The sequence below is a fragment of the Athene noctua genome, chromosome 16 (assembly GCF_965140245.1).
Source record: "Athene noctua chromosome 16, bAthNoc1.hap1.1, whole genome shotgun sequence".
Taxonomy (NCBI): domain Eukaryota; kingdom Metazoa; phylum Chordata; class Aves; order Strigiformes; family Strigidae; genus Athene; species Athene noctua.
The window spans coordinates 12,116,276-12,129,598 of NC_134052.1; the positions used below are offsets into that span (position 1 = coordinate 12,116,276).

At 38.7% G+C, this 13,323-nt stretch overlaps 1 protein-coding gene across 7 annotated transcripts in view; it reads left to right on the top strand.

Moving 5' to 3' along the window:
* ZNF831 (zinc finger protein 831) overlaps positions 1 to 12,166 on the top strand; it is a 55,073-nt gene extending 42,907 nt beyond the window's left edge. For all 7 annotated transcript variants that reach the window (XM_074919909.1, XM_074919915.1, XM_074919913.1 and 4 more), the window contains 5 exons: positions 920 to 5,204; positions 6,065 to 6,207; positions 7,883 to 8,052; positions 8,939 to 9,090; positions 10,345 to 12,166. In XM_074919909.1, coding sequence (XP_074776010.1) covers positions 920 to 5,204; positions 6,065 to 6,207; positions 7,883 to 8,052; positions 8,939 to 9,090; positions 10,345 to 11,175 — 5,581 coding nt within the window. In that variant the 3' untranslated portion in view covers positions 11,176 to 12,166. The remainder of the gene's footprint in view (positions 1 to 919; positions 5,205 to 6,064; positions 6,208 to 7,882; positions 8,053 to 8,938; positions 9,091 to 10,344) is intronic.
* The last annotated feature ends 1,157 nt before the right edge of the window (positions 12,167 to 13,323 follow it).

The window sequence follows — 13,323 nt, forward strand, 5'->3', positions numbered from 1 at the left end:
ACAGATTTCATAAGAATAGGTTCACTTTTTCCAAAAACTCTGTCTACAAAATGTTTTCATCTGGCATTGAAATCATCTAAAAATAAGCAGTATACCATAATACCGCCTTTAATTAGACAAAATTAATTTGTGCTGCACAAAAGACAGCTTTAATTTATCCCACTATTCTCCTATGATACCATCTTTCCTACATTGTACAAATTTATGTAAATCTCACTTGTAAAACAGGACACCAGTTTCATTTTGTTCCCATATTTCCATTTTGCATCACTTGATGCAGTGTGTTTAGCCTTAGCTCACATAACTGGGTAAACACAGATAATATGCAGCCAGGTTTAATGTCCTGTGTTTGGAACAGGTTACCCAAAGAAGCTATACAGTTTTTATCCTCAGGGGTTTTCAAAATCAGGCTGGATAACACCCTGAGCGACCTCATCTGACCTCAGTGCTAACTCTGCTTTGAGCAGGTGTTTGGACTAGAGACCTCCTGAGGTCTCTAACTGTAATTGTTCTGGGTTTCTATGTCAACATTTATTAATGTAAATTCTTAAATTTTAAAAAATGGTATAAATATGTAATGGGAATATGGTTCCAGAAAATTAAAACTGTATTATTTCTGGGGTGCTGAGAGCCTCCATTTGCAAATCTGATATTCAGATTTATTTCTAATACTTTGAGTACTTACTGTAGGTTTTACGTGCAATGTTTAATGTTCTTTACACTGTACCAAACTTTAAGTCCTAGCTAAGACATTAAAGATGAATCAATTTAATTAGAAAATGAAGTAATTACTGTCTGTATGATGCCTGTATATAAGATTTGTGATATTCTTAATTGCTAACTTTCCCAGTCCAGCAGTTGAAAGTGTTCATTTTGCTGTTTGAAGATTCCTACTTGTTTTGTTTCCCCTCCCTTACAGATACATGAGCATATGGCAGATAACCTTTGAAATGGAGGCGCAGAAGCAGCCTGGTTTTACAGTTGCACTAGCAGATCGGCCAGTTCCAACCTCATCTCTTCAGCCTGCACAGGGTTCTTCAGATCTCAGCCAAGGCAGTGCAGTTCCTCAACAGGAACAAGCACTGTCCCAACCTGTTTATCTAAAAGCCCTCACCATACCACTGTACCAGCCTGTCCAGGCAGGATGCTTTCAGCCAAACAGTCAGTTAGTGACTGGCAGGAGCTGTGTGAATCTAGATAGCAGTAATGTACCTCTAATCCTGAATCCACTTGTTACTTCAGAAGGCACAGATCAGCCTCAGTCAGTTTTTCAGAAACAACTTGGGCAAACTCTAACATTGAGCATAGTGAGCACTTTACCAGTTTTATCATCACCAAATTCTTGTGTAAATGCATCTATTGGAAGCCCAGGAAAATCAAAAAAAGCTGGGAAATATATCTGCAAACACTGTGGACGAGATTGTTTGAAGCCAAGTGTCCTTGAGAAACACATTCGCTCTCACACAGGAGAGAGGCCCTTTCCATGCACCACTTGTGGTATTGCATTTAAAACTCAAAGCAATTTGTATAAACACAGAAGAACTCAAACACATGTCAACAATACCAAACTGCCCTCAGACTCTGACAACAGTGGCATACTGGAGCAAAATGAGAGATCAACAGAGAGCATCACCTCACATCAAGGCACAAAACTACTTAGTAGTACCTGTGAAGACAGGGGGATAGAGATGAAACAAGTGAGTTCAGAGACCAGTGCTGTCACAGACACTAAGAAACTTCCCAATGACCTTTCACTGCCAGCCACAAGCAATTCATCATTTGCTTCAGAAAATCAAGAAACAATGAATCAGTCCTTTAGTTCAAAGGCTAATCAGGGGGTTCCTGAAAGAGAACCTCAAAGTTTACCATCTCCAGGAGCTTTGCCAAATGGTCAGTGCCAGAGAAAGAAGATGCAGGAGCAAAGAACTCCAACTGCCAATAAGCACATTCAGTTGCAAAGGCAGCAGGCAACCTCTTTGGAAAAACAGTGGGATTACAAGCCATTTGACTGCAAGCTAAAGAAGTGTGAGAGCACTGACTCAGGGTATCTGTCACGCTCTGATAGTACAGAACAACAGCTGGCATCATCCAGCCCGTTGCATAGTCTGTATGAACACAGCACAGAACTGGAAAATGAAACTGCCTTCAGCAGCTTAAGGTGTACCTCCGGAAGCAGTGCAAAGCTAGATACAGCTGAAAAAGCTACAGCCTCGATGCTAGAGAAAAAGAGGCTGGAAGAGCACATTTCAAAACTTATTTCTCATAACAAAAGTGTGGTGGATGATACCCAGTTAGACAACGTTAGGCCCAGAAAAACTGTCCTTTCTAAACAGGGAAGCATTGATCTGCCAATGCCTTATACATACAAAGACTCATTCCATTTTGACATCAGAACTTGTGATGTAAATAGGAAGAAGAATCTTTCCCTTTGTTCAGCAAAATCTACCTTTGCACCCTTAGAAAAATGCAAGCCGATGTTTTTTCATTCAGTTCCCACCCAGTTCTCCACAACGATAGATACTGTGCCTGTTACACGAAGCAACTCTTTGCCCTTTGTGGAGGGCACGAGAATGGTACATGACAAAATAGGTTGCTCAAAACCACTTTCTCTTACTAAGCAGACTGTAAACACAGGCACTGCTAGTTTGCTGCCTAGCAACAATCTTGCTGCAAATTCAGTGGATTTTCCTAATAGCCATCCCCGAGCTCTAGTCAGACAAACAGCAGTGGATGATTTGCCACTAAGTAATGTAGTTGATCACCCTCCTTCCTCGGAGGAGTTGCAAGGGAATAAAAAGCTTGGGGCTGGAGAAGTAATCAGTGCTAAAAATAAGAAACACAATCAAAGGAAGTTAAAGATGTTCTCTCAAGAAAAATGGCAAATGTATGGAGATGAAACATTTAAGAAAATCTACCAAAAAATGAAAAGCGGTCAAAATGCCAAGAAAATTAAACAAAGGGGGAATAAGATTGCAGATATTACAAGCTTCACGCCTGATTCAAAGGAATCAGTCAGCAGTACTGAAATTACTGAAGAAGGAGGTGGCAGGAGCTCTGTAAGTGACAGTCTTTCCTCCCCTGTGACAACAGGTTTAAACACTGGTAAATCAGAAACGTGTACTAATGGTAATCATATTCTACAGAATGTGTCCTCTGAGGAAACTGCAGACAGTGTAACCCACCTAATGGAGACATCACATTCAGTAAACGCTGGTGCACATACTGTAATGAGCAAAACTTCCCAAGACCTCAGTGGCAGTGACACAGATAAATACACAGCTGGCAACAGCACATTACTAGCTCCAAGCAGTTGTGAAGTCAGGCTTCAAAATGCTCGGTGTCAGCTGAACACTAACAGAAGGAATGATGACCACTTGCCAGCACAGAGTAGCAAGTGGGAAAAGCCAAACCTTGGGAAAGAATCCAGTACATTTGAATCAGATTGTAAAAGCACTTCAAACAATTATGGAAACCATAGCAGGAGTAAGGAAACTGGCCAGCACGCCCTGACACCCCCATGGGTCCACTGCAACAACAGCAGAGAAGCTGCAAGAAAAGCCCAGAATTTACCATCGGAAAGAAAAAAGCTGAAATTTGAAGTGGAGAAGACACAAAACATTATTTCAAAGTCCTGCTGTAGTCCAAGTAGTGAAAACAATGCAGCAAATGAAGCAGAGAGATTCAACTGCACTAGCACACAGTGTCTTTCCACAGCACCAGTGAAACTGTCCAGTGAAGCAGAGGAGCAAAAATTAATCACAGGAATTAATGAATCCCCTGGAGGTACTGACAATATGGCGTATACAAAAACAATCAAACTCCCCACAAAAGCTCTTAATTCTAGTGATGTTAACCTTCTTTCACATGCAGCAGGTATCTCAGAAGCTTCATTTGTGGGATTTTTAGGGCCTGAATTAAGGGGAAGTGATTGCAACTCTTTTGCCTTGCACAATGCAACAGATAAAGATGTCAAAACATGTCTTGTGAAAACAGGAGAAAAAGTACCACTTTCCAGTGACAATGCTGTTGATGTGTCTTCTAAAATTCATCATCTGCAATCTGGTCATTTAACCCCAGTCCCACAACAAACTGCCTTTTCTCCAAAATATATCCTTAAATTGCCGCATGACAAAAGAGCCTCCGATTTGTCGCTTTTGCTTAGATCAGAACACAAGATTACACCTTGCACATCTGTGACAGACACCTTAGCCAACCCTCCCTGCTCTTCCAACAGCGGATCACTCAGTTCTCATTCTAATGATGTATTTTGGTCCCCTTTAAAATTTGAAGTGAGACAAAAGGCCAGCAAAGGAGAGCTACGATGGAATGTACATGCAAACTGGAAAACTCCAGTATTTTGTTCACCAGTCAATCCAGAAACAACAAATATCTTAACCACAGCAGATAACACCTTTTATAACCAAAACCTCAGGCAGCAGGATATTTTAAGAGACACTTGGAAAAACAAACAGAACAAAAATAAATTAAATTATCAAAGGCAAACAGAAGAGAAGTGGATGAGCATAACTACTTCCTCCACACAGATCCCAAAGAAGAAAATATGCTTTACTTCAATGTATACAAGTGGTTTTTTCATATCAGCTGACATCAAAGAAGAGAGAAAGGTTTTACATCATCTTTGCTCAGGAAGTGACTCTTTGATAATGACGTCAGCTTCTAGCAAGGGTGCGGAGCCAACAGTCATGGGGTGGGACAGAGGTGGAAGCCCATGCATTCTTAAGGACATTTCACCAACACTGCAGGATACGCAGCATTCTCAGAGCTCAACAGACAACCCCACTTATTTTTGCCATTCTTTCAGCACTCTTTATTGCCACACTCTCACCACTCACTGTAAAGAATTCCCAGTGCTGCCCCACAATAATCTGACATGCTACTCTGGAAGTTTAACAGTACCAAGCACGAAGAGCACCTTCCCATCACTAAACGCTGAGCCTCGATTAACTTGGTGTTGTTTAACAAGAAGCCTGCCTCTGCCTGCTGAGCAGAAGGGGAATGCAGATTCTGCTTATTCCTCCATGCATGCCTGTGACAAGGAATCTAGCAATGAATGCACACTCTCAAAATATGATATTTCTATTTTCAAAATGAAAAATATTAGCAAGACTGTGGCATATGGCTTAACAAACAGGAGCTTAAAAACATTGGTTTCATCCTTCTCTGAAGGACAACAGATGCAGGAGGTAATATTAATAACCCTATTTCCTTTCTCAGGTGGGTGTAATTGGCTGACACCCTCCCACCCCCTTATTAGAAAAAGAAGAATTATCAAAAGTATATTTATGGACATGTACGGGCATTTGTCAATACAGAATTTACAATTTATGTTTTTATAAGAGAATCTACATATTCATTTGATGCATGAAAAATACATACTTTTCTGTGAATATTTAAGTTTCTTTCACTTGAGAATTTTGGTAGGAATGCTATCTAGTGAGAAGAGTGTATTTCTATTGCTTGATTTTTTCCCTTATGAGTATATTTTATGTTGTTCTGTAGGTGTATTTCACTGCTTTAAATTAATATTTGAATTAGAGTGGGACTTAAGTAGCCCATTAATGTCAAGACTTGATTAGACTTGGAGATACTTGGAGTCAAAGACAGACTGTCTGCTAGGTCTCTCAGAATTCTGATACACTGAAATGACAACAAAATCAAATTGTATTAATACCCTGTAAAGTGTTTAAGGCTTGAAAGCTTTTCTTTTTTAGGTGAGTGAAGATAGACTAGTCTATCTGTACAAATCCTAAAACAGCTCTGTAAGACTAAGCTTACTTGTTATATAGGAAGAATATGAAAGAACATAGACTAATTCTATATAGATCCACAAAAGCAGTGAGTTGTTTTAATTTTATTTTATAAAAGTAGATGACAAAGTGATTAGAAAAAACTAATACACAAACTGTAGGGAAAAAATTCACCATTGTTCTATTTAACTATTATGCAATTCCGTGCTATTTAAAAAGAACATAGATTTCCTATCTCTCAGTTAATGGAATTCACAATTTTCATGTACTTGATTTTTTTCCACTATTCTCAACAGTTAAGCTCAGCAGCTCATGGTGGTGCTTTCAAAAATATTTCAGAGCAAAAGAAGAAAATAGTAGTTTGCAAAAAGGAAAAACTCTCAACAAATAAACACAAGAGGAGCCACAAACAGAAAAAGATCAAAGTCACCCCCAAATGGTAAGGAATATGGTTTTCAGCTTCCTCAGATACAGACATAATTTTGGTAAAATGGGTGTAAAAAGTCCACAGAAAATAAAAAGTCATGCCCAAAATTCAACCTTATCACAACCAGGGGAAAAGATAAATGTGTCTGAATGAGCTATTCCCACACTGCAGCAGTTCCACAAAGGTAAACTGTAAGAAATATGTTGTTTACTATCAGGAACAGACTTTTCTAAGCAAAACAGACATGTACCAAAGATGGTGATTGGTCAGTGGACTCTCACTATGCTTTAGAAATGATTTGTATCTGTCAAAATTGTCAGCAATTACTTTTGTTTGAAGGGGACCAAAATACTTCAGCTTTGAATCCTGCTGCAGCTAAAAGCAGTGCGCGAGGCCCTTTTGTCCTCAGAAGATCTATATCCTGAACTTGTATTCACCAGAGAACGCAGAAGAATAAATATCAAGTTCTAACACAAACTAACAAAACCATCTGTAGTTTAAAGGATCATTTGGTTTAAATAAAAAGCAGGAAGAATTTGAGTATAAAACTATCAGAGGCACATTGTATCAATCAGCACAGGTTCTCTGGATTTAATGGGAGTTCCTATCAGTGGAAGATGTAGCCTCTAATCTTTCAAGAGTGGTGTAGCAGAATGTCTGATGAATTGCTTCAATAAGAAACACATATTGTGTACATACATCCCTCTTATTTTATTTCATGGCCAAAATCAGACAGAGTGACTCCCTTGTGGACAAATCAATGTCAGTAACTTAATCACTGTGTCTAGTTTTGCAAACAGCATTGCAATTTTGAAGGATCATAAGAACAAAAATAGAAGACTCAGGGCTGTGTTATCCAGTTTAGTGATATTCTCCTAGGACTTTTTTCCGAGTTGGTTTTGGGGTGGGGTTTTTTTTTGGTTTGTTGGGGTTTTGTTTGTTTGTTTTTTTCTGCTGATCTCAGAATTAATTTATTTAGCTATATCAAATAAGTACAGGGACTCAATTAAGTACAGGGTCCTGAAAGCTCAGGTCATACATAGTAGCTAACTGATCAAACCTGTTAATCATGAAATGTAAACAATTTTTCTAATACACCAAACACCTGAATAAGCACACCCTTTAAGATTACTTATTACCCTGTGTATAGTGACCGATTCTATCAATATAGGAACGGGACCTTCCAATGCACTTTACTCTCCATCATTAAGAGTTACTGAGAGATTTAGCTAGAGTAGAAGACAAAGCAGAGTTGGATTATTCAGTGTGAGTTTTCTAAATAACTGCAATACTTATGTTGGTCATTAGCGATGATGAATAGTTAGCATGCAAGAAGTGAAAAGTAGAAAAGCCAACAACTATACAGTCTCAGATGACTTCTGTGCAATTCAAGTCTTTATGAAGTATGTGTTAAAATTCCAGATGCAGGAAAAAGGCTCTGTTATTCCTGAATCCTTTTCTCTTAGCAAACCAAGGATTTACTGAATCCTACTGAGGAAAAATTTAATCAAATAATTATGGGTCTCTTGCTAAAATCCTGACTTTTGAGTCACCATAAACGAACATCTCCTTCATAGTAGTAAATTGTTGTTGGACATAAATTTATCTGATGATGTGGTATTATTCAACTCTGTCTGCTTTTAAATAGCACATATTTGTTTACCCTTTCAATGCCATGGCAATGCAGGTACAGAGGGAGGCACGTACATGGATATGCTCAGTTGAAAATTAACCGACTAAGCAAGCGGCACCGTTTTCCAAACAGAACACCGGATGCTTTGAAAAAGGGCTGTTCATCACAACCCTGTAAATTTAATAAGTATAAGAAGTGCCATTCGCCTCAATCAAAGATACAAGGTAAGTATTTTGAATATTTTTTAATGTATTGAATGTTTATTTTTTAAGAGAACGAACATCAGCAGTATCTCTGATATGCACCTGTTCCACGTGGAACTGCAAAACCACCTCTGTCCTTCAGTATGTTCTACGAGGAAAAATACAATCTCACACGTTTTCAGAACTGAACACGCAGTGACGTTCACACACATACTTACAGATGTGAATTAGACAATTAGGGGGGCATTTTAAAAAGAAATAACTCCAGCCAGTAAATCAGCTTCATCGGGGGCCCAACTTCACTGCAACGCTCGTAGCATGGGGAATGAACAAGAGGAGCTAGAGACGTGCACACACCTGCAGGGCTACGATCCCACTGGCACCACGGAGACGTGGTGGGATGGCTCCTGTGACGGAGTGCTGGGATGGAAGGATACAGGCTCTTTAGGAAGGACAGGCAGGGAGAGGAGGAGGGGGGTCACCCTCTATGTCAGTGACCAGCTGGAGTGCCAGGAGCTCTGCCTGGGGATGGGTGAGGAGGCGACTGAGAGCTGATGGGCCAGGATTAAAGGCAGGTAGGGACAAGAGATGTTATCGTGGGGGTCTGCTACAGGCCACCCGACCAGGAAGACTGAGTGGATGAGGCCCTTGATAGACAGACAGGAGCAGCCTCACGTTCACAAGTCCTGCTCCTCACAGGGGGAAAATTTTCTATAGGTATGTCAGTGATAAAAGAAAAACTAGGAAAATGTAGACTGGGAAAATGTATCAGGCTTAGAATAAAAGTCTATGGGAAATAATAAAAACATAGTAGTGAGTTCAGTGATATGATGAGAAATTTAGTTAATTTCTAGCATGTGGGGGAATAAAAATCAAAGTAAAACTTTCTTCAACCTCTTTTCAACAGAAAATTACCTACACCAGCAAAAAGACGCATCTTGTTCCACCTCAGACAAAGCACTTTGCAGAAGAAAAAAAGATGGAAAGAATAACTCAGGAATATCTTCCCATACTGAAAATCTAAACCATGTGAAACAAAAAGACAAAATGGATAAAAAAGTAGGTATTGTACCTTAATTCATGTATTACTTTTTATTAAAAGAAAAAATGATACTGGTAATGAAAACAGATTATATTCAGCTGGTTTAAAGTTCGAGACTACTTTTTTTCACAGTTTTTGTTTAAAATTTGCTAAAGGTATTTTTGGGGTTAAAATATATTGAAAATTTACTAATGTTAGAATTAGCTTTTTTAAAAGAACAAACTTGCATCACTTGAAAAGGCTATTTCTCGTGCTTGCTGTCAGAGATTGATTAGCCCTGATGCCAGAGGTGCCAGTAGATGTAGCACAGGGTGTCCTGAGACACAGACAGAAAGCTTGAAACTAGAAAAATGGGGAGGGTAGCAATGGCCCTGTACTGGTGTGTATCCAGTGTCACTGCTAAAGGGCTAAAGAACTGAATTTCTTTAGCCCTTTGTGGAAGCCAGTGCTGCTGTGGTTTCAGTGCTACCACTAGCCGCATTAGCTAGAAGGGGCCCTAGATGGATCTGCACATGCTGCAAACGGTGCTGCTGTATGCAGTGTCAGCACAGCTTCTGGGAGTATTCTATGCTTATCCTGATTATACTTTTCCCCAGTTCCGCTGGCCACACTTGAAGACAAAAGCTTCTGAGCCAGACTGCTGTTAGGTAGCATGAGCACTGGTTCCTCAGGTAGCATAAGCAGTATCATATTTAGGAACCTAATCCTTAAAATGTTTTTACTAAGTAATTTTATTTCCTACATATATCTCACCACCTCGGACATTGTAATATTTCTTACAGATTCATCACAAACCTTTCCCCTCACCTTGCACAAACATCATTGCAATATGTACACTAAACTGTCTTAATGAAAGGAACGTCATTCTAGACAGTACATAAGAATGCAGATTGAAACCCCTAATCCCTAGCATCCATAAATTATTAGCATGGTCTGTCACCTACCCAAGAAAACAAAAAACAAAGGAAAAAATACATCCTTTGCTACACCTCCTCCACATGCTGGGAGGAAAAATCCCAGTTTTCTCATCAAGAGAGGGATGAGTAACTTGGTTTGCAGTAATGAAAAAAAAAAAGAGTGCAAACATAATCACAGTTGTATAAATAAAGGTTGACATTATGTTTAATTACTCAGTTGATAGGAGTTATAGCAGAGGTAAATGTTTTCTACTGATATAGTCAATTTAGTTATCATTGCACTTTTATGAAGGATGGAATTGCTCTGTGTTGAAAATTTTAAATGTAAATTTTTTTCCCCCCTAATTTCTACAGGACATTTCTGGGCAAAGCAGGGAACAGACAAGAATGAACATTACAGCTCCTCTGGAAATATCTCTGACAGCTCATTCCTTTTCATCCACAGTCAATACAGCCATGCAGCAAGTCAGCAGTGATGTGGAAATCTGCTGTTTAGTGACACAACCACTTGTGATTCAGCGATCAGACCCAGGGGAGTCACAGCCAAACATTCAGAGTGTCTCAGTGGCATCTTCTTTCTGGTCTTGCCCTTCTGATTTTACAAATACAGGCACAGGTGGCCAACTTGACAGCACAAATTCAGAGACTCTTTCCATACAGCTAGAAGCGAGCCATGAAAACACACTAAATGTAGAGTCAGAGAGCCGAAGAGTCGGTACCTTAGACCCAGTGATCCAGGCCTCAGGAAGGGAGGAACCTCCAATTGAAGAAAACGCATATTCATCTCCAAAAGAAAACTCAACTCCCAGTTCCCAGCCTGGATGTTCACGTTTATTCAGCTCAAAAGCAGAGTCTCTTCCCGAGTCGGTCACAAGGGCTAAATTACCCAGTATAGAATACATGGAGCGGGCAAACTTTTCTCAAAAAGCCCTTGACCTTCATGAAAGCGCAGACAAGAATGGAACCCAGCTCCAGTCCAACAGCTATGGAAGGCCACGTGAAACAGCTACTACTGCTTTTAAAAAGCCCCCAGCGACTCTCAGGTCTGCCGAGTTCAAGACTTACTCTGCAACACCTTCCAAGACTTACAAAAAGAGAGGTCTAGAGATGATGAGGAAGCAAACCAGAGTTGAGTATGATGACACTAGCAGTGACGATGAAGATAGGCTTGTTATAGAAATATAGCAAATAGGCTGCTAACAAGATGCTTGTATGATGGCCCATTACAGAAGGAAATACCATGGATGTCTGATCTGTATTTCTGAAGCACCTTAAAATCAGAAAAGCCATTCCTCTGCGCAATAGGCAGCATTCTCTTCTGAAGAGTCTTTCAAGGACTTTTTAAAAAAAGCTTATTTGAAGCAAAGAGGGAGCTGGCATCACAGATTTAAATGCAAGTGGTAAACCTGTGTTTATGAGAGGTTTCCAGCATTGTTAACACTTTTACCAGTCACATATAATTCCTACAAGTGCTAGCTGCAAGTGGTTGTATTATTAAAAGGCTGCAGCATATTTATTTACTACTAACAATACAATAGCAGCAGCTTCCTCAATGTATGAGCTAGGATTTCCTAGAAGGGTATGGGTGTATTCTCTTCTCTATACTCCTCTTTCCATGTAGTCACTGCCACCTGCACTGGGAGTGACTCACTGGCGTTAAGGGGAAGATCTGTTCCCTAAGTATCCGTGATATTGGAAAAGTCTGGAAAAATGTCAGTCTTTTTCCATGTTGCACAAATGTCAATGCTTCTTTGTGACAAATGACACAAGCATGCTTTGCTTTGTGTTTTGTGCCTTTTATGCCAAGATCTACTCAAATATTCTTGATTTCTAGTTGGAGAATATGGGTGTTAGCTATTGATATTTCCTTGTGGTAAAACTTCTAACAAGGACTTTCTCATTATATTCATCACATTGTGCTCCAACAGATGTAATCTGGAATGTCTCATTTTTATTGTAATCTTAAGTTTGACTGCAATGATGCTATTTTATTGAGAGTAAATAAGCTATATGGCATAGCTTGTTTTCTTTTTTTAAAAAAAAAAGTTTTGTGCTACGAACCCTAAACTTTACTGGTTTCTATGTGAATAAATAATTAGATATTTTAAATTGACCAAGTGTATTCACTTGCTTGATTAAACTGATAAACATTAAGAACATTCCACTTCTACATTATAGTCAAATTCTATACTTAAACTTCTAGTGTTCTTATATTGTGAGTCATACATGGAGTTTTATGGATTAACCTACGTGGGATATCTGGAATTGCTTTTACTTTAATCATGCACAGGTAAGCTTATATAAATCATAGTCACAAAAAAATCTGGTATACTACATGATAAAAATAAATGTATGTGTGCAAAGAGATGCCAAAACAACTAACAGATAAAACAAGTGCTAAGTCCCATGCAATTCCTGTGTTTTCAGATGTCTTACAAACATAACAAGATTTGAGGTTGTTTGTAGCCTCAAGTTATGTTCATAAATTTGTTATTGATACAGAAAACAAAAGTAATGATAAAATTATTGCACCAATTTCTAATTTTAATGTGTAAAGAAAAAAAATTAGGAAAAAAATCTACTTTTTCAGAATAGAGAACGAACCATGAAAGATATTTTTCCCTTTCTAAAAATGTTACAATATTACACCAATTACACCAATAATTGGTGTCAAAACTGCAAGGAAAAAATCTGGTAATATTAGTTTAAGGAATGATGCATTTTTATTCTCCTGCTTTACTTCTCATTTACCAAGTGCTGGCCTTATGTAACGATAGTATTACCACTAATCTGTTGGGTTGTGATCAGGATTTGCTCAGATACACAGTGAACCGGTCTGTTCTTTTGCTACACTTCATGGTAGAGTTCTGTAAACCTCCGTGTTACCTCCACATACCACACAATGAGACACTAAGGTGAAGTAACAGCCTCCTTAACTTGGGAAGCTTGGTATTTATTGCTCAGCAAGCACGGGCATATAGCTGAAGAATGAATGGCATCACCAACGGTGGACTGCAAGGCACTGCAAATTGCATATTTTATTGACTGAGTACAGTACAAAAAAATACCATTTTGCTTAGAATAATACAGCTGAAAAGAATGACATAGCTGTAGATTGGATTTATATTATAATTTTCTTTTTATATTGTTAAATTATTTTATCTTAATAAAAATGAAACATGAAGATCTTGGTACATGCACTAGTATTATAGTTCAAGCATATTAACATTTAATGATTTTTAGAAGCAATTATGCTGAATTTCTTCGTCTACCTCAAACCGTAGCAGAAGAACTAACATGTTACTCAGGAAACTTCAGAGTGAGATTATGAAC